Source organism: Balaenoptera physalus (genome assembly GCF_965194825.1).
Source record: "Balaenoptera physalus genome assembly, chromosome: 19".
Taxonomy (NCBI): domain Eukaryota; kingdom Metazoa; phylum Chordata; class Mammalia; order Artiodactyla; family Balaenopteridae; genus Balaenoptera; species Balaenoptera physalus.
The window spans coordinates 8,425,671-8,445,095 of NC_138900.1; the positions used below are offsets into that span (position 1 = coordinate 8,425,671).

Genomic DNA, 19,425 nt, shown 5'->3' on the forward strand with positions numbered 1-19,425 from the left:
TACAGTTTTAAAAAAAAGGATCGTTTTTTAATTTACAAGAGTTCTAAATGTACAGAATTCTCCTTTAAAAAAATCGTTATACACAATAAATACAGTACAAAAAAATTTATCTTACAGTACTAGTTTTGTCTCCAAGATTTCGAAATCTGGCGTGGGTGGCTGGCGGCAGGAAGAACAGAGGGAAGACTGGCTGGGGAGGGGGTGGGAGGAAGACCCCGGTTTCCTGTTTTGGAGGTGCTCGGATTTCAGTCGAGGGACTGGAGGCTTCGCAATCTCTCGTTCTCATTCGAGCGCACACAGAGGGACATAGGACACGGAGCGGGACGCACACACATGGATGGGACACAGCTGCCCGCGGGCACAGCGCTCCCAGCTGGGGGTCCCGGGATGCAGGCTCACGCCGCCCCTCCCGTGCGTTTCCTTTCTCGGCCTGTGGGGGGCGGTGGGGAGAGGCTGAGCGCAGCTCGCAAGGACCCTGCCGGCTCTGAGCGCCCTCCACGCAGGGATCCGTGAAGCCACACGGACAGGCCCGGTACCCGGAGACGCGTGAGCAGTGGGGACAGCCAGGAAGCCCTCATCCCTGGCAAAAGCGCACGTGTCCCCCGGTGGGGGGGTGGGGCGGGGGGCGGAGTGTGCAGGAAATGGGAAGAAATAGGAAACGACACACCAGGATTACCCCCTCCTTTGGCAGGGGGACAGTTTACATTACAGCCCCTCCCCGAAATCCACGACCCCCACCCAACAACCCGGCTGAAGCAGGAGGTGGGGGACGAGGCCTTTGTGACTCAAATAACTTAGGCAAGAAAAACTCAAGGGGTCCCCGGCTCGTGTCCCCCAGGAGGCTGAGGTCGGACGCCCGGCTGCCCCCCTCCCCCCTCCCCGCGGCGTCCCTGCGGAGCGAGGGGACAGGGAAGGGAAGACCAGCCCGGTGTTATCTGTTCAACGTCCTGGCGCCGAGGCCACCGTTGTGACTGGAGGGCGGGTAGGCCTCCGGCCTGTGCAGGGGCGTCGGGGAGGCAGACGTGACCGCCGCCGGGGCGGCGTGTGGGTACGGGGGTGCGGGCGTCCGGCCGGGGGCCTGTTGGAGGTTCAGGATGCTGTCGATGGCGCTCTGGAGGTGTTCCGTGAGTGTGTCGTCCTGCGGGCTGTCGCTGGAGAAGCTGGCCTGGTCCACGTCGGGCGACTCAGACTTGCGCCGCTTGGCCGGGGGCAGCGGGGGCGCCTCCCAGCCGGGCTCCCGGCTGCCGCTGCCCTGCCCGGCGCCGGCCGCGGGGTCGGCCGGGGCGCCCTTCAGCATGCGCTGGTACAGCTCGTCCTCCACCGCCGCCAGCTCGCGGATGAGCCCGCTGGTGGCCTCGTCCACTTTGGTGGGCAGCGGGGCCGGGCTGCCACCCCGGGCTCTGCCCGCCGCCGCCCCCTCGGCCGCCCCGCCGCCCGGGGCCTCCACGTTCTCGCGGTAGGTCTTGCGGAGCGGCAGGCGGGGGCAGTGGGGGGCCGGCGCCGGCGGCTTGCGGTCGGCGGCGGCCGGCGGCGGCGGGTGGTCCACTGTGCCGTTCATCTGGCCGGTGGCGGGGGGTGGCGGCGGGGGCCGGGGCGGGGGCTCGGCCGCCTTGAGGGCGGCGGGGGGTGGCGGCGGGGCCTGGTGCACCGGGTCCAGGGCTGTGTTGTGCACGACCTTGCTGAGTCCGGCTTCTTGTTTGATCTTGAGCTTGAGGCCGATGCGGCTCCGGGCCTCATAGGTCTTGATGGGTGGGCGGTTGCGGGAGGGCATCGGGCCGTCCTCGTCGGCGTCCAGGGAGGAGGCAGCGGAGGACAGGGAGGAGGAGGACGCCCGGGCCCAGCTCACGGAAGGGGAGCCGCCCGCCCCACCGTGCCGGATCACCAGTTTGGTGGGCAGGTGCAGAGGGGGTTGGGTCGGGGCCCCAGACGCCGAGGACGGTGATGGGCCGTGGCTGGGGAGCCGGTGTCCCTCGGAAGAGGCGGCGATGGGGAGGCCGAGGGAGCGCGAGGAAGACACATACTCATCTGCGGAGAAGGGGGCCAAGAAAACCCAGGGGGTTAGGGAAAAAACGAGGCGCCTGCAGAGCAGAGCTGAGAGAAGCCAGCGTACACTGAGCGCCTACTACCTGCCAGGCCCGGGGCTAAGCCCTTGACTCATCAAGTCCTGAGTATATACTGCTAGGTAGGACCCTTTCCCCAATTCCCAAGTCCCCCCAGTGTGCAAGCACAGGTCAGCACCGGAGAGTGGACGCCACCTTAACTTCTGCAACCCAGGCACCTTGCTTGCTTCACCCCAGTCCCGGCTCTGCTCCCCTGCTTTTCTATCCCCCGGGGATGGCAGGATGTTCCCTCCATCCAGGCCAGGATCGAGGAGGTGAAATGGACACACGGTGATGGAGGAGGAGGAAGATGAGCTCAGCTTTCTGTGGTTTCAGAGCCGGGAGCACTCGGCAGGAAGGTGGGGCTCGGGCGCCGCCCAGTGGTGGGGTGAGGTAAGGCCACGCACCCTGCTCCCGCCCCAAGTCTAATTCGGCGGCTCTGGCACTGGGCACTACGCGGGTAGGAGTCGGGGACTGCGCCTCTCTCCCCTCTCACCAGGCTTCTCCTTGGCCAGCTGCTTGTCCAAGGCCAGCGTGGTCTTTTCCTCCTGAATGAACATTCGGTCGATCATTACCATCTCCGCTGAGGGGCTCACCCTCTGAGGGGGGAGAGAAGAGAAGATGGGCAAGTGAAGAGGTGAGGTGGGGGAGGGGACGCGAGCAACCGGCATGGATGGGAACACATTCCAAACTGTCCTTGTGATCCCACCCAGCCCCCCTCCCTCCTTCTTGCCCAGAGGGGGTGAGGGGAAAGGGCAGGGTCCCCCGGGGAGGAAGGTGACGGCCACCCTACCCGGGACTCCTCCAAGAGCAGGAGGCGGTATTTATTGAGCATGGCCTGGGTGCGTTTCAGCAGCTGCGTGGAGACCGTCTCAAACTCCTCGTCCACTGTGGAGGAAGAGAAGGGGTCCGGAGGCCCAGAGGTTGGGGACCTAGGGACCCGCAGATGCGCACGGAGCTGGGCACATCTTGACCCACAGTCAAGGGCGCGTGCAGAGTTGCACTAGCATCTGCTCCTCGGCACCCTCTGCAGTCCTCGCCTCCCGCCTCCACACGCCAGGGACAGGGTGGGGAGAGTCCCAGGGGAGGCCTCACCTTTGTGGTAGTCGTTGGGGGAGGGGAGGGCACCCTGGTAGACGTGGTAGGGCAGGAGGCGATGCAGGGCGTCCTCAAAGGAGGGAAAGGCCGTCTTGTAGTCAGGGTGTAGGACGGAGCCCTGATGTTTGTGCAAATGCTCCAGGAAGCTGGGGGGTGGGGAGGACACCACACACACACACACACACACACACACACACACACACACACATACACACACACACAGAGCTGGTGGTGAGGCCAGGAGACAGCAGATCCTGGACCCTGAGCCCCAGGCCACAAGGCAGAAAACGACGGGACAGGGAAAGGAACGCTGGGGGAGTATGTGTTAACGGGTGCTGAATGTGCCTGTTCTGCCTCAGTGCATCTCTGCGGACAACCAAAGGCAGTAGGCGCTATCATTATGCCCATTTTACAGATGAGGAAACTGGGGTCCACAAAGGTGAAGTCCCTGACCCAAAGCACCTACAGCGAGGAAGAGGCAGCGCTGGGAGTCAGAGGCCAGAGCTTGTTACTCAGCCTCCATGCAATACCGTCTCCTGCCACCTGGGGTCAGCATGTCCCCGCTCTGCCTCTGACCCAGCAGCAGGCCTGGGGAGGCTGGCAGGGAGGTTGGGACACTGGTTGGTCATGGTTGATAAGATCCTGTTCTCTCAATGGGCTGTTTTCTAGCCCAGCACGTAAATATTATGTACGAATGTACATAATACACCAGACATAATGTCCCACCAGACATGCTTGGCTGTACCCTGTGCTCTAGACCAGCAGCCCCCACACACCACGGGGGCAGGACCTGGTCTGGCTGGTGTTTCCAGAATCTAGCACAGGACTGGGCACTGTATGAGGACACGACCAACACTCTCGGCGGAAGGAGGGCAGAAGAGAGGGACAGAACGCAGGCAAGCCGCCCATCCACCCAAACAGCCATCGGATCAGCCACGCACCAGTCTGATTACCATCCATCCATCTATTCACCCAGGCCCCCATTCATCCTTCCACCCGCCCAAACGCTCATCACCCATCCCCTGATACGAAGCACTGCCTGCCCCAGGCCTGTTTGAGATGCTGGGGGTGCTGAGGTGACCAAGCCACGCCGAATCCCTCCCTCCTGAAGCCAGCAGCCTAGCTGCCTCATGAATACTCCTAATACCGCCTCACCAAATCCTCACCCCTCACCCTATTATCACTACTATTCCCACCCCACTTTCTAGAGGGGGAAGCTGAGGGTCTTCAGGGAAATGGCACTGCCCAAACCACAGGGCTAATGAGAGGTGGAGGGACAGCACAGGGCGGGAAGGCACAAGGGCCGGGCACTGGACTCACCAGGCTTCTTTGCTGGGCTGAAGGATAGGTGGTTTCTTCAGGCTGCTCAACTTGCTCTCATACTGCGGGGTGGGGGGATGGGGGGGGAGGAAGAGGCCAATGAGAGGTACTGCGACGGAGGAGCCTTCCCTTGGCAGCCTGACCCTCTCTACCCCCCAGCCCGGGACAAAGATGGGAGAGGGCCAACGTCGCCCGAGATGGGGTCCTGGTCCCAGCTGTGGGATGCTCTGCCCATCACATTCAACCTGCGGGGAAGACCCGGGCTGGATCCAGGGGTGGGACACGGTGAGGAGAGGGTGAAGGGCAGGTTCGAGCCCTCGGCGCCCTCCGCCTGGGTCCCCTCCAGCCCCTTATCCGGCCTGGGTCTCTCGGCCTCCGCCTGGTGTCTCCCTCCCTGTCCACCAAATGGCCCTTGAATCCCTCGTCCTTGTCCAGCATCTGGTTTGCACAGACTCTTCTCATTTTGCCTAAATCTCTCTCTTGACTTCCCTTGCTCACGCCCGGTCTTCCCTCTCAAGCTCTTTCAAATCTTGGTCTCCGCCTCGGTCTCCCCCCGACCCCGCACACTCCCTGTCTCGCCCCTCCAGTCTGGGTACCACTATCCTAGTTCTCCCCCCAACCTCCCCCCCATCTCTGCCGTCTCTGTTTGACTCAGTGTCTCACTGCCCACCCCGCCCTGCCCCTCCGTCTAGGGCCTCACCCCACCTGTCCCGAGCCCATGCAGCCCCTCCTCCTACAGTCTCAACCTCTCACCTGCTCCAGTCCCCAGCGACCGTCTGGGTTCTCACTCAAGCCATCTCTCCTATCATCACCCTGTCATTTTGGTGTCCGGGAGGGGTCTCTGTCCAACTGTCTCGGTCTCTCGTGTGTCCCCCCCGCCCAGACCGTCCTGGTGTCCCGCCCATCGCCAGGCTGTGTCTCATCTGCCCGTCTGTCTGCCGGCCGGCATCCCCTGCCCCTCCGGCCCCCGTCCCGGTTTCCCGGTGATGTCGCTCGGGCCCTAGCCCTCCACTCTAGTGGTCCCTTACCTGCAGCCCGGAGGACTTTCCTGGCCCAGATGCAGCGGCCTTGGCCACAGTCAGGGTCGGGAGGTTGCTGGCAAAGGCTTTGCTCTCGGCGGGAAGCAGAGGAGGGAGGCCTGGGGGCAAGGTGGGGCAGACAGGGCTCACGGGTCACTGGCACGAAGGCGCGTGCCTCCAAACGCGCGACCCTGCACCCCTCACTCCTCTGCTTCTTTGGCCTCGGTGGCCGTGTCAGTCCTGGAGGGAGTGCCTCCTGGAGGGACATCTGGAGAGACGGCCCTTCCTCCTCCACCTTCCCTGTTCCGGGAGGTCTGGGCGACCCCTTGGGCTCAGGCCCCCAGGCTCTGCCCTAGCCCGTCCTCCCCAGCCCTCAGCCCCCCATCCACCCACCTTCGGGCCCCCCAGCTCTCGTGCATGGGCCACCTCTCCCCTACCTGCAGTGGCCACGGGCGCCGGGGCCGGGGCATGGCTGGGGGCGGTGGAGGTCCCAGATGGGGCCTGCCCGCTGACCAGCCCGGAGGCGGTGGGGCTGCCGAGGGGCCCCAGGCTGGCGGAGGTCTGCGGGGCGGCGGGGGCACCCACAGCCTTGCTCTGGAGAATGATTCCGGACGGCACCTGAGGAGGGCGACAGGTGGCTGGGGGGCACACGCTAGGAGTGGGGGCGGCCAGGAACCAGGGCTGGGGGCGAAGACAAAGCCATGAAGTGCCAGGGGTTCCGATGGGACTGAAGGGGAGGGCGGGGCGGGCGGGGGGCCAGTCCCTGCCTCCGATTACCTGGTGAAATCTCTCGAGAAGAGCCTTCGGCTGGGGCAGCGCCGGGAAGGGGGTGGCCACCATCTGGAAGGTCCGAGGAGGCGGTGGGGGGGGCGCTGCGGGCTCGGGGACCAGGTGGAGGGTCGGAGGGGGCGTGGGGGACTTCTGGGGCCCCTGGCCAGGGGGGAACTGGAGCTGGAAGTCGGGCGGCGTGGGGGCTGGCAGCCTGGAGGACGTCTCGGAGGAGGAGGCCACGACAGAGGAGGTGGAGGCTGGGGCCAGCGGCCCCTCCAAGGGCTGGGACGGGGGTCGCAGAGGGGGCTGCGGTGGGCCTGGGGCAGTGGGGGCCGGCGTGCTCGCAGGTGGGGGCACGCCCAGCTGGTTCTGGATGACAAAGATGCTAGGCAGAGTGGGGGGGGCCTGGGGCGGAGGGCAAGGGTGCAGGGCGGGCTCTGAGGGTGGGCGGGACAAGCTCTGGGGCTGCGAAGGTGGGCGAGAGTGGGGTCGGGAGGGCGGGCGGGAAGGGGGCCGTGGAGGGTGTGGGGAGGGCAGGTGAGGGCTGTCTCCCAGAGGGGCCTGGTGAGGTAGTGATGGGGATGAGGAGGGGCCTGGGCCCTTCAGCGGAGCCGCTGCTGGGATCTGGGCAGGGGAGGGAGGGAGAGGGGAGGGGGCGGGGGTCAGAACCAGCCTTGGCTCCCGTTGCCCCAAGACACTGGGGACCCCGGCCACTCCCACCAGAAACCCCCCCCCTTCTTAGCCACCCCTAGTCCTGAAAGGACCCCACCGCCCTTCCCGCCTCTCACTTCTGAACTGCCCACCTCACCGCTCCACCCGTCCCCCCCAAGCCCTGCACACGTCCACCTACCTCATTCCCTCAACCCGTCCCCCACCTTCCCCCACACCGTCTGTCCCCAGCTCCCCCTTCCATCCGTCCCCCCATCCCCCCACACCTCTGCCCTCCGATCTCACCCCCCTCCCCATGTGCCCCCCCCAAGTCCCCCCAGATGAAGGCGAGCTCTGCAGGCTTTGGGGGTAGCAGCGTAGGAAGCAGTGGCGGCGGCGGGGGCACCACACCAGCTGCCCAGCGGGTAGGCGGGGGGCCGGGGAGCACGAGCACAGCAGCAAGGGGGAGGGAGGCGGCCAGGCGGGGGCAGCGTTCCAGCTGCCGGCCCTGGCCCGACCGTCCAGCTAACCCAGGAGAACAGATACCAGCACAGACACTGTGGCTGCGTACCGGGGCGGGGGGCTGATGTCCGAGGAGGGCACGACTGGGGACTAGGGGATCCAGGGAGGCAGGGGTAGGGACTGAAACTGAGGGTCAGGGTCAGGCCCCTCTGGACACCAGCCCATGAGTTACTGGTCCCCTTCTAAGTGTCCGTGGCCGCTGCCTCCGTGTGCCTGTGTGGCCATGGCTGCACGCCTACCTGGGAGCCATGTGAGCCTGCAGGTATGGGCGTGCATGTGTGTGTGTGCGCGCATGTGCACACGCATGTGTCAGACTTGCACACGCAATCCGGGCACTAGTTCTGTAACACGTACAGTGACCTCGCCTACAACACACCTCAGCCAGAGCGCCTTAGCCCTCTGCACTCTCTTCCCTCTGAGGTCACCTCCCCAAGAACCATAACCCCGGCAGCTACTGTTGAACCAGCGAGCACCAGCCGGGTACCTGACACTGAGCTGGTGGTGCCTTTCTGCTCACTGTACCCCAGTGACGGTGCACAATGATCCAGCGCGTACGGCTGGGAACTTGTACCCACTCGTGTGGTCTCTCCACGGTCCTGAGAGCTGTGATGATATTGGACCCATTTCACAGATGAGAAATTGAGGCCAGGGAGCCAAAATTACTGGTCGAGTCTCAGACAGGTGCTCATCATCTCCCTGGCTTATCTACACCACCCAGTGAGTGACTTCCAAGCTGAGCAAGGAGGACTCATGCTCAGAGGGCTCAGGGGACTTTGCCCAAGGCCACCCATGGCTGCCACGCTCCAAAGCTCGGGCTCTTTGCTTCAAGCCTCCAAAGAGGGCCAACTGACAATTCCGGAGTCATGGCTTGCTTTAAGCCTCCAAGCTTGGCCCTGAATAACTTCTGGCAATTCAAAGTTAAAAAACCAACTAACCTATCAACCACTCTATATGTCCCCAAAGGCTTGCCACCTCTAAGGAGGTATCAGAAGCTTGGACCTTGGCTCTCAAGGGGCTGGTGAGATTGTCACCTGGACAACCCTCTGGGAGGCGGTTTGATCTGGTGGTTTTGAAAGACCCTCGAGTTGACCTGGTAATCCCCCGCTCCAGGAATCTGTGATAAGGAGCATTCAGGCGCATGCTCACAGGGCTGGCCACTGTGGGACTATTTACAGTAGAGAAAGTAGGAGAAGAAACCCAATGGCAGCAGCAGGTGAGTAGCTAAAGTGAGTAAGGGTGAAGGGAGCCGGCCCACTCGACACCTCCCCCCCACCCCCCCAGGCACAGGCTTCCGAGGGCTTGGTGAAGTGGCAACACAGACGTGCCGGATGCTAAGTGAGATAAGGAGAATGACCGATGACACGACCACTGGACAACTGGCTAGACCGCATTATGGACACTGGATTTGATAACAGTGTTGTGTCACGGCTAGATCTGCGGAATTTGATAGCTCTGCTGTGATCTAATAAGAGAATGCTCTTATTCTCATAGGGCTGAAATACTATGCTAAAATATTAAGGGGTAAAGAAGCATGATGTCTGCAATTTACTCTCAAATGAGTCAGGAAGAAAAAAAATGTATACATGCCGAGAGGGCTACAGCTAAAGCGAACGCAGCCAGATATTTACAGTGGGTAAATGTGGCGGGGCAGGCAGCTTCTGAGACGGCCCCCAGCCGTCCCCGCCTCCTTGGATTCAGTCTCCCACATTGTATCAGGGTTGGTCTCTGGTCAAAAGTGGCCAAAAGAACTCAGGAGAAGTGACCACACGTCACTTCCAAGATTAGGTTATATTATAAAAAAAGACTGTGGCTTCCATCCTGGATGCTCTCTTGCTCTCTTTCTGTTGGATGAGGCACTTGGGGGAAGCCAACTGTAGAGCATGTTATGAGCTGCCCCTTGGAGAGGCCTCAGCCTCAGTTCGTCTCTACATAGGTCCTCCCTCCTGCCAGCAGTGGCACGAGTGCACCATCTTGGAAGCAGATTCTCCAGCCGGGTCAAGCCTTCATATCACCGCAGTCCTGGTTGATACCTTGACTATAATCTCCTAAGAGAGCACGAGCCAGAACCTTCCAGTTAATCTGCTTCCAATTCCTGATCCTTGGAAACTAGTGAGATAAGTTAATGTCTGTTGTTTCAAGCTGCTACATTTGGGGGGGGGTGGTGGTAATTTGTTACACAGCAATAGACAACTAATACATCTGGTCAGAGAGTAAAGAACTCTCATGAGTATTATTCCCATGTACTAGTCTTATAAATTTGCTGTATGTTTGAAATGATTTTAAAATGAAAAGTTTCGGGAATTCCCTGGCGGTCCAGTGGTTAAGACTCTGCGTTTTCACTGCCAAGGGCACGGGTTCAATCCCTGGTCGGCGAACTAAGATCCCGCAAGCCGCATGGTGCAGCCAAAAAAAAAAGAAAAAAGAAAAAAAGAAAGAAAGAAAAGAAAAGTTTAAAAGTAACCAAAAAAGTTTAAAAATTAAAAAAAGAATCTCAACCTCATGAAAGATAAATACTCACACACTCCCCCCAAACCAAGTCAAAAACCAAATGGCATACTGGGGGAAATAGTTGCAACTCATAGCCTAGACAAAGCTCATCTCTCTCACATACAAAGAGCCTCTAGAAATCACAAAGAATAACAAGCAGTGAGAAAAAAGGGGCAAAGGAGATGATCAGACAGTGCGCAGAAAAAGAAACACAAAAGGCTGAAATATTTCAAGACATGTTCAACCTCACTTGTAGTAAGAGAGACGCAAATCAAAACACCCTATGGAACCACGTTCAGGCATCGCATTAGGAATAAGCCGTATGTCTCATAAAGATACTCGTGCATTGCCTTTGGGGGTCTAAACTGGCACCATTTGCTACAGCCTCAGAGGAATGCAATTCAGCAGCAGCTGTGCAAATTCTAAGTGCACCTGTGCTTTGAACCAGCAAACAGGCTTCCGGGAAGTGACCAGAGAGATACGCCTGCACATGTGGGAAATGACAGGTGGCTGAGTTGTTTACTGCAGCTCTGCGTGGAGGACCAAAGCCTGGACGTGGTCTGTCGTGCATCAGGACAGCACTTCCGGGGGTGAATGCTTGTCCGTCCCTATCTGTACAGAGGAATACTTCTCCGCTGTAACAAAGGACCAAGGCAACTCCCCACGCGCTGCCCAAGTAAGTGGATAAGGTGCTACCTGCTGGAGAGGGAGAAATGTAAACCCATATTTGCACGAGGCTGTATAGGCACAGAGCTGGAAGGAGATACAAAAAGTAAGTGCCGAGGCTACGGGGAAGGGCCGGGGGCTGGGAATGCAGGCACGGGGAGGGATGCTTCTCCCCGTACTTTAAAAATGCTTTTTCATGATTGAACCATGTGACTCTAATACCTAATGTCAAAAACGACAAATGTTTTAAACGGATGGGAAGAAAAAAAAAGCAAGGCCAAAAGGAAACGTCATACCAAAAATGTTACCAGTGGCTTCTGCATGCTGGTATTATGGGTGATTTGTTTTTCTTCTTGGTTCTTTTCTGTATTTTCTAAATTCTCTGAGGAAGCATGAAATTATTTTTATAATCATTTTTTTTTTTAAGCTCCCACATGAGTGGACTGTTTACGGAGAGATTCCAACTGCCCGTGAGGAGATGGGAAGATGCTCGATTGACGCAGAGAATTAGAGAGAAGCGCAGGAGGAGGAGTGCATTTTTCCGCCTGGCCAGCAGTGAGTCGGCTGCTGACCTGGGGTTGAGGAAGCTGTGGGAGAAGGCCTTCACCGGCACAGACCTCACAGAGGAGCAACCGGTTTGGTCCATAACATGCTTGGGAAGCACTTACTGTCAACCCTCTGTATCCACGGGGATTGATTCCAGGACTCCCTCGGATACCAAAATCCAAGGACGCTCAAGTCCCTTATATAAATGGCACAGTGTTTGCATATAACCTATGCACATCCTCTCGTATATTTTAAATCATCTCTAGATTACTTATAATATCTAATACAATGTAAATGCTATGTAAATAGTTGTCTGAGCGCAGCAAATTCAATTTTGCTTTTTCTGGAATATTTTTCCCCGAGTATTTCTGATCCGCGGTTGGCTGAATCCGGGGATGCAGAACCTGTGGATATGGAGGGCCGACTGTATACCCTCTGGTCCAGCAATTCTATTTCTAGAAATTTACCCCTACGGGTATTCTCATGCATGTGCAAAGCCTGACACAAGAATATGTATGGCAGTGTGGTTTGTTACCAATTCCACGGGAAACCACCTTAACTATTCATGAATAGGGGACTGAATGAATGAAGCCTTGCGTGTCTATGTAATGAAATAAAGACATCAAAAGGGTTGGCAAACTATGGCCCAGAGGCCAAATCTGGCCTGCCACCCGCTTAGCCGACCATTTCGTATGGCCCGCAAGCTAAGAATAGTTTTTACATTTTTAAATGGTTGAAAAGAAGTCAAAAGAAGAATATTTTCTGACTTGGGACACTGACAGGGGATTCAGATTTCAGTGTCTATAAATAAGGTTTTATTGGAACACGCCCATGCTCATTCATTTATCTAGAATCTAGATCTAGAGCTGCTGCTAGGCTATAATGACAGAGACCTGCAAAGCCTGAAATGTTTCCTATTGGCCCTTCATGGAAAATTCACCCGGCTTCTTTCACGCTTGCAGGACTTTCAACATGCCCGGCCCTGTTCAAGCACTTTACATACATTAACTTATTTATCCCTCACAACAGCCTATGAAGTAGATGCCGTTATCATCATCCTCATTTGACAGGTCAGGAAATTGAGGCACAGAGCGGTAAGGGACGTCACGGAGCCTGTAAGTGGCAGGGTCGGGAGTCGAGTCCCTGGTCCTAACTTCCCCTAACAACAATTCTCCGGGACAGTGGCTTTCAAGGCACACCTAGTGCCCATCGGTAATGGCTCTCCCTCTGCTCTCGCCGTGGAATGCTCAGCACCGGGCAGGTGCTCATATGTGTGGCTGGTTTCCTTCCTCCATTCATTTATTTTACAAATGCTCACCAAGCACCTGCTGCAGGCCAGGCACTGTTCTGGGCGCTGGGGAGACAGCAGGACCTGAACGCACACAACTCTCTGCCTCGTGGACTTTACGTTATAGGGAAGAGTATACGTCACAGAGAGGCATTTACGTTATAGTGAAGACAGGAAACAGGGGAAACAGGCAGCCTGGTCAGAGGGTGGTCAGTGCTATGGAGAAATGCAAAGCAGGGGAGGTGGCAAGGGAGGGCCGGGAGGAGTCAGGAAGGTGACCAACTTGTCCTGGTCTGTCTGGGACCGTCTCAGTTGTAAAACTGAAAGTCCCGTCTCCCGAGATCCTCCTCGGTACTGGGTAAACTGGGCTGGTTGGTCACCCAAGGAGCGAGTCTAGACAAGTACCTGCAGGGTATGCAACATTAAAGTGGCAGAGTACACATGTGCTCTGGCCTGGCACTCAACCACAGCACTCGGAAAAAGGGCTCCTACCAGCCCCACGTTCCAGCTGAGGACGGGAGCTCGCGAGCCTCGGAGAGGGGACCGCCCTTGGCCCCAGGGACCCAGGCCCAGTCCGACCACTCTAGAAACAGTGCTTCCAACCTGAGTCTCTCATGGGCCAGGCGGCCCCTCGCCCCTCCCCTACTCCTCCCTGGTTTTCCTCTCTGGGTAGAGATGACCTGAGGACATCCTGGCTCCATGTCCCTCTGGACTGACCCATAAACACAATAGCTAAAATAATAATAATAATAGCAAATATTTATGGAATGCTTACTCTGTGCAAAGCACATATTAACTGGTTTACTTGTCCTAATAGACCTATAAAGAAACTATTATTTCCATTTTCCAGATGAGGAAATCAAGGCTCGGCAGTTACAGGGACTCGCCCAGGGTTAGCACAAGGCCTGACACATACGTAGTGCACCCCCTTCCCTAAACAACTGTTGATGGAATGAAGAAACTAGTTGCTTCAAGTCACATGGTGAGTAGCAGAGCCTGAGAATGAAATCATGGCTGTTTAAGGCCAAGGCCCAGCTGATTTCTGCCTTCCTGGACCTCGCTCATGTTACTCCCTCCTCTTCCTGCCTACCCTAATCCACCTACCCACTGGTCCTTTTCGAACGAGTACAACATCCATCCCTCCAGAATAAAAGGTGGCCCACCCTAACCTCTCAAATGCTGATGTGCTAATGACTCATATGAGACAAAGGCTAATTTCTCTAATATGTAAAGAGTTTCTACAAATCAACAAGAAAATGACCAGTACCCCAAACTTGAAAATGGCCAAGGATATGAACAGACAATTCCATAGAAAGGAAAACACAAATAGCTCTAAATCTATAAAAACCCGCCCCGCCTCATTTACCGTAAAACAAAAGGCATATTAAAAGAAAACAAGATACCATTTTCACCTATCTGATCGGCCAAGTTCAATATTGCTGAGTGTGGGGGCAAAAAGGCACAGATCATATATTGCTGATAATCTGTTAAACCAACTTATACTCCAGAGCAATTTGGCAATATCTGTCAAAACTACAAATACATTTGCTCTTAGACCTAGCAATTTCCTTTTAAAGAACTTATCCTACAAAGAGACATACGTACAGAGTTCTTCTTTGCAACCTTGCTCATCCACAGCTAAAGACCAAAAGTGACCTAAATTCCCAACAACAACTTGTTAAATAAATAATAGTACCTCCACACAATGGAATACTATGCAATCATGTAAAAGAATGAAGTACAGTCTCCAAGATGAACTCCTAAATGATAAAAGGTGCAGAATGCATACAGAGTACGCTATCACTTTTGTAAAAATGGAAGGGAAGGAATCCAGTTGTCATTTTGCTTGTCTATGCGTGGGAAAGGAGTGCAAGAAACCGCCTTGGGAGGGAAAGCAGGAGAGGGGGCTTTGATCTAGACCTCTTGGTATCTTTCTTAAAATGTGAGCTACCTGAATATTAGTTATCCAGATAGGAAAATGATCATTCTAGGACCTAATCCATTTCCTGCTGTGTGGATCTTGTGTCCCTGACTAGAGTGTGGTCTCAAGCATCCATGGCTGTCAGGAGACCCTCAGGAAACATCTGGGGAGCCGAGGAGAGCACCGCTTCCCAAGCCAGCGAGACAGAGAGGCAGGCAGGGCAGCCAGGGAGCGAGCGGAGGGAGCGGGGAGGGGGGGCGAGGGGCAGGGCTGGTCTGCGCTGGGACAGAGGCTGCTGGGGTTCGTCTACCTGGGGGGCCGGCGCCGGGGAGGCCTGGCTGTCGGGGGCCTGAGGGCCAAGGCCGGCTCCTTTGGTGACGGGGGTGGTCAGGGCTGGGTCTTGGGCGGGAGGCGGGGCGCTGACTATGACCGAGGCGGGCACGGAGAGGTGGGGGCCCTCTGTGGAGAGGGGCTGCTGGCTCCTCTCCTGAAACAGGCAGCCCGCACAGGGTCAGAGGCCATCCCCACGGACCCGCGGCCTCCCCACCCTGACACCCCGCCCCCACTGATGCACCAGGGGAGCGGGTGGTGGGAATCAAGGCCAGGGCGCTGGGAGGGAGCCCCAGGGTCCAGGAGGCCGCAACCCGGGGCAGCTCCGTCCCCTCAGTCCCGTGAGTCGTCTTCCAGCTCCACCCCAATGCCCATCCCTCCTGCCCCGTCTGTCCGTCCACGTCTCAGCCCCTCTCCCTGCGTGACCCCTCTCCCACCCTCCAGCAAGTGGGCAGTCTGTCAGCCAGTCACTCTCCTTGTCTGTCTCTGTGTCAGTCAGTTGGCCGTCACCCTCAGGCCTCCTCCTCGGGGACCTGGAGCCGGGGGACCATCTCCGAGACGCTCTCCTTAACCCACAGGACCCTCCCACTCGCTGCTTCAACCACACCCGGTTCCAGCTCTTGGCCCCTCTCCACGCAGACCCCCTGCCCCTGCCTTTGCCCTTGCCGTCCCCTCCCCTGCCCGGGGGCCCTGGTTACCTGGGGCAGGAACATCTGCAGGGAGTCCTGAGTGAGGATGGCCGTGGGGGCGGCAGAGGGCGGCTGCCCCAGGACAATCTTCTCCGGGCTGGACGCCAGGCCTGGGCTGGGCTGGGGGGTGGAGGCCTGAGCTGGGGCGGCCTGCGGGGCGGGGCCCTGTGCGGGCTGCTGCTGTTGCTGTGCCTGCGGCTGCTGGAGGCCCAGAGGCAGCGGCGTGCTGACCGCGGGGGACGCCTGGGGCGCCGTCTGCACCGCGAGGACAGGCGCGGCCTCCCCGGCGGCGGCGGCAGAGGTGGCGGGCTGCACCAGACCGTCGGGGGCGTTGAGCATAGCCACGGCGCTGGGGGGCAGAGTGACCCCCTGGAGGACGGTAGTGGCGGCGGGGCCGGTGGGTGCCGGCTGGCTCTGTGTGGGCAGGCTGCCCGCGGCCAGCGACACGGGCATCTGGAAGAGCGCTGGCTGGCCCACCTGGATGGGGGCGGCCGAGAGGATGTGGGCTGCGCTGTGGGCCCCGGAGTGGGGGGCCAGCACGGGGCCCAGGCTCAGCGGGCCCGCCAGGTTCTGGTTGGTGAGGATGGGGTTGGCAATGAGCTGTCCGCCCGCATGCGGGGCCGCGGCCGCCAGGATCTGCCCGCCCACGTTGGCCGGCAGGGCCGAGAGCGGCTGGGGGAGCTGGACTGCCGACGTGCCGGGCAGCAAGAACTGGTTCTGGCCCGGCAGCACGTGCTGGGCGGGAATGACAATGCTGCCGCCTTGGTTCAGGAGGTGCACGCTCACGGGCTTGCTCGGGGCCCCGGGGGGCTGCGGTGGGGCCGCGCCCGTGGTGGTGGCGGGCGGCTGCTTGAAGACGTTCGCCTGCAGGGCGGGCGCCGGGAAGCCCGACAGCACCACGTTCTGGCCGGCCTTGCCCGCCGCCATGAAAGTCAGGTTCTGGGGGGCCTTGGGCTGCTGCGGGAGGCCCCCTGCCTCGCCCTGGATGGTGAGCGTGGCGCCCGCGGGGCCGAACGGCTTGGGTGTCAGCTGGTAGAGCTTGGGGGGCAGCACGCCGGCAGGCTTGGGCTGGATGGGCGTGGGCGTGCGGTGCAGGATCACGTTGGGCGCCGGAACCAGTGGCGACGTGCCGAGGCCCGGGGCCACCGCCAGCGGCTGTCCCGAGGGCGCCCCGCTGGCCACAGCCGTGGCGGCTCCCGCCCCTCCGAACACCGAGTTCCCGTTGAGCGTGGTGGCCACGGCGGCAGAGAGGTTCTTCTGGATGACCAGGCCAGCCCCCTGCGGCGAGACTCCGGCCGATGCCAGGGTCACTGGCTCTGAAGGGCCAGCTGCCGAGGCCAGATAACCGCTGACGGGCACCTGCTTGGCCAGGAGCTGGGAGGTGGGCGGGTTGAGTGCCATGACGGGCTGGCCCACCACCTGGATGGGAGCCAGGCCGAGAGTAGCCGCCGCGGCGCCCCCGGGGCTGCCGTTGGGCAGGCCCTGAAGGCCTGGGATGGGCTGCAGGGTCACGTTGCCCAGGCCCACGGGCTGCAGGAAGGGCTGGACACTGAGGGCTTTGCTGACCACGTCCTGGGGTGGCACCAGGGCCTGGTGGGTCAGCACGGTGGGCGGGGCCTGCAGCCCCAGCAGGTCAGCGCCGCCCGGGAAGAGGGCCTGGGGCCCCGCGGCCACGGCGGCAGCCCCTCCGGCCCCCGCTGGGCCAGCCCCGCCATCCGCAGGCTGCAGGGTGGGCAGCTGGAAGGGGCCCAGGTCCAGTTCGGCCTCGGCTTCGAGCGTCTGCTCGGTGATGTTCGCCTCCTGCAGGCTCTGCTGGAGGATGTCACAGGGCTGGTCGGCGCCCCCGCCGCCGCCCCCCGCCGCCGGTGAGCCCAGGATATCATCTTCCAGGAAGTCGAGGTCCACGCTAGGGGCCGGCTGGCTGGGCTCTGGGTTCAAGTGGTTGCCAGAAGCTTCTTGCACGTGGAGCTGGAGGCAGGTAAGGTGTGAAGGAGAGAGTCGAGGTTAGCAAGGGGCTGGGCTCAGGGCACCACGGAAGCAAAGGGCACTCGGTGTCAGGGCGGCAGGGATAGGAAGAACCTTCCACCTAGAAGTGGCTGGACCCGGGTTCAAATCCCAGCTTTGCCAGGGCTGGGCTGGGCAACCCGGGGCTTGCTTAATCCAGCCTGTTTCCCCATCTGCACAGAATGTAATAAAAACCATTTTCTAAACAGCCATACAGGCCCGTAATATTTATCTGCAATTCCAAAACCCGAAAGGCTCTGAAAACCACAAATGTTTTGATAACTTTAGGCTGTAAATCCTGAACGGAACTCAGGTGGTGCTCTGAGGGAAAGGCGTAATTCATCCATGCAACGTGACTCACCTTAAGTTCGACCACAGAAAAGTGAGTGTGTTATGTTGCATGCAGCACACACATATTCTGCATCACCTTTCCAGTATCTGAAAAACCCTGAATTCCAAAACAAGCCTGGCCCCAAAGGTTTCAGATAAAAGATCGTGGTTCTGTTGAAGGCAGCAGCGGCAGCAGCTACCGGATGGGAGCCTTACTTGGTGCCCAGCGCAATGTGAGCCTGATTGATTGATTGATATTTGTTTGCTTGCTTGCTGCGTTGGGTTTTCGTTGCGGTGCGCGGGCTTCTCATTGCAGTGGCTTCTCCTGTTGCGGAGCACAGGCTCTAGATGGGCGGGCTCCAGCAGCTGTGGCGCACAGGCTCAGCAGTTGTGGCGCACGGGCCCAGCCGCTCCGCGGCATGTGGGATCTTCCCAGACCAGGGCCCGAACCCGTGTCCCCTGCATCGGCAGGCGGACTCCCAACCACTGCGCCACCAAGGAAGTCCCGAGCCTGATGTTTCTTAAATGCTTTCCGGGATGGCAATCCAGGACACGAGTGTGTAATCGATACATGCATGCATTTTTGAGCAAATATTCCACAAGTAATAATTATGCCAACGGCATGGAAAACCCACTGATACTTGACCAGGTAATGGATCAAAACCTGTACTTCGGGGGCTTCCCTGGTGGCGCAGTGGTTAAGAATCCGCCTGCCAACGCAGGGGACACGGGTTCGAGCCCTGGTCCGGGAAGATCCCAGAAGATCCCACAGGCTGCGGAGCAACTAAGCCTGTGCACCACAACTACTGAGCCTGCACTCTAGAGCCCGCAAGCCACAACTACTGAAACCCGCGCGCCTAGAGCCCGTGCTCCGCAACAAGAGAAGCCACCGCAATAAGAAGCCCGCGCACCGCAACGAAGAGTAGCCCCCGCTCACCGCAACTAGAGAAAGCCCACGCACAGCAACGAAGACCCTATGCAGCCAAAAATAAATAAAATAAATAAAATTTAAAAAAACAACAAACAACACCTGTAGTTTGAAAGATTCTGAGTTAATCCAAGTGGAGGGCTCAGAGCAGCACCCGGCTCCCAGCTGGCACGCGAGAAACACCATCTATCGTTGTTACCGTCATTATTACTGCCCATGTTGTTGTTGTTAGTAACAGCCCGGTGAGGTGGCCACTGCTCCCTCCTTGCCTCCCAGACCGGGGAAAGGGGTCACCCTGCTGCTGAGTGGAGGGCACTGCCTGGCAGGATGGGGCTCCGGCTCAGCCCCCAACCAAGGACCAGGCAGTTCTGAGTTCCTAACCGCTAAATGGCCATAACCAAACCCGCCTCCTAGGACAGTCGTGACGTTCACTGACGTCACATACAGGAGGTGCTGAGAACCTGACCAGGGACGTTATGGGTATTAAAAGAGGACGGCAGGGGTAAGAGTAATGCATATTGTTACTGGTCTAGAAATGTAATATCACGAACATAATGTTTATTTGTTGGGTTCTGGATTTAGTCATTTATATTATGCCAGATAACTTATTTGGAATGTTACTATGGTTGTTGTGAGGACTAAATGAAAATTACTGTAAAGGGCCCGGTATATGATAGGTATTCGGTAACTGATAGTTATGTTGATGAAGAGGGAGGAGGGGGGAGGGGGAGGGAGAGAGAAGAGGGGGGAGGAGGAAAA

The 19,425-nt window shown here is 58.6% G+C and overlaps 1 protein-coding gene across 12 annotated transcripts in view; it reads right to left on the reverse strand.

Moving 5' to 3' along the window:
* The window catches only part of BICRA (BRD4 interacting chromatin remodeling complex associated protein), a 78,832-nt gene continuing 59,407 nt past the window's right edge, over window positions 1–19,425 (reverse strand). For 7 of the 12 annotated variants that reach the window (XM_082438370.1, XM_082438371.1, XM_082438375.1 and 4 more), the window contains 10 exons: window positions 15,414–17,372; window positions 14,696–14,872; window positions 6,314–6,931; window positions 5,974–6,217; window positions 5,546–5,655; window positions 4,518–4,579; window positions 3,195–3,343; window positions 2,893–2,987; window positions 2,596–2,698; window positions 1–2,025 (listed from right to left, as the gene is read on the reverse strand). In XM_082438370.1, coding sequence (XP_082294496.1) covers window positions 932–2,025; window positions 2,596–2,698; window positions 2,893–2,987; window positions 3,195–3,343; window positions 4,518–4,579; window positions 5,546–5,655; window positions 5,974–6,217; window positions 6,314–6,931; window positions 14,696–14,872; window positions 15,414–17,372 — 4,611 coding nt within the window. In that variant the 3' untranslated portion in view covers window positions 1–931. The remainder of the gene's footprint in view (window positions 2,026–2,595; window positions 2,699–2,892; window positions 2,988–3,194; window positions 3,344–4,517; window positions 4,580–5,545; window positions 5,656–5,973; window positions 6,218–6,313; window positions 6,932–14,695; window positions 14,873–15,413; window positions 17,373–19,425) is intronic. The other 5 variants (XM_082438374.1, XM_082438376.1, XM_082438366.1 and 2 more) reach the window with 5 other exon arrangements.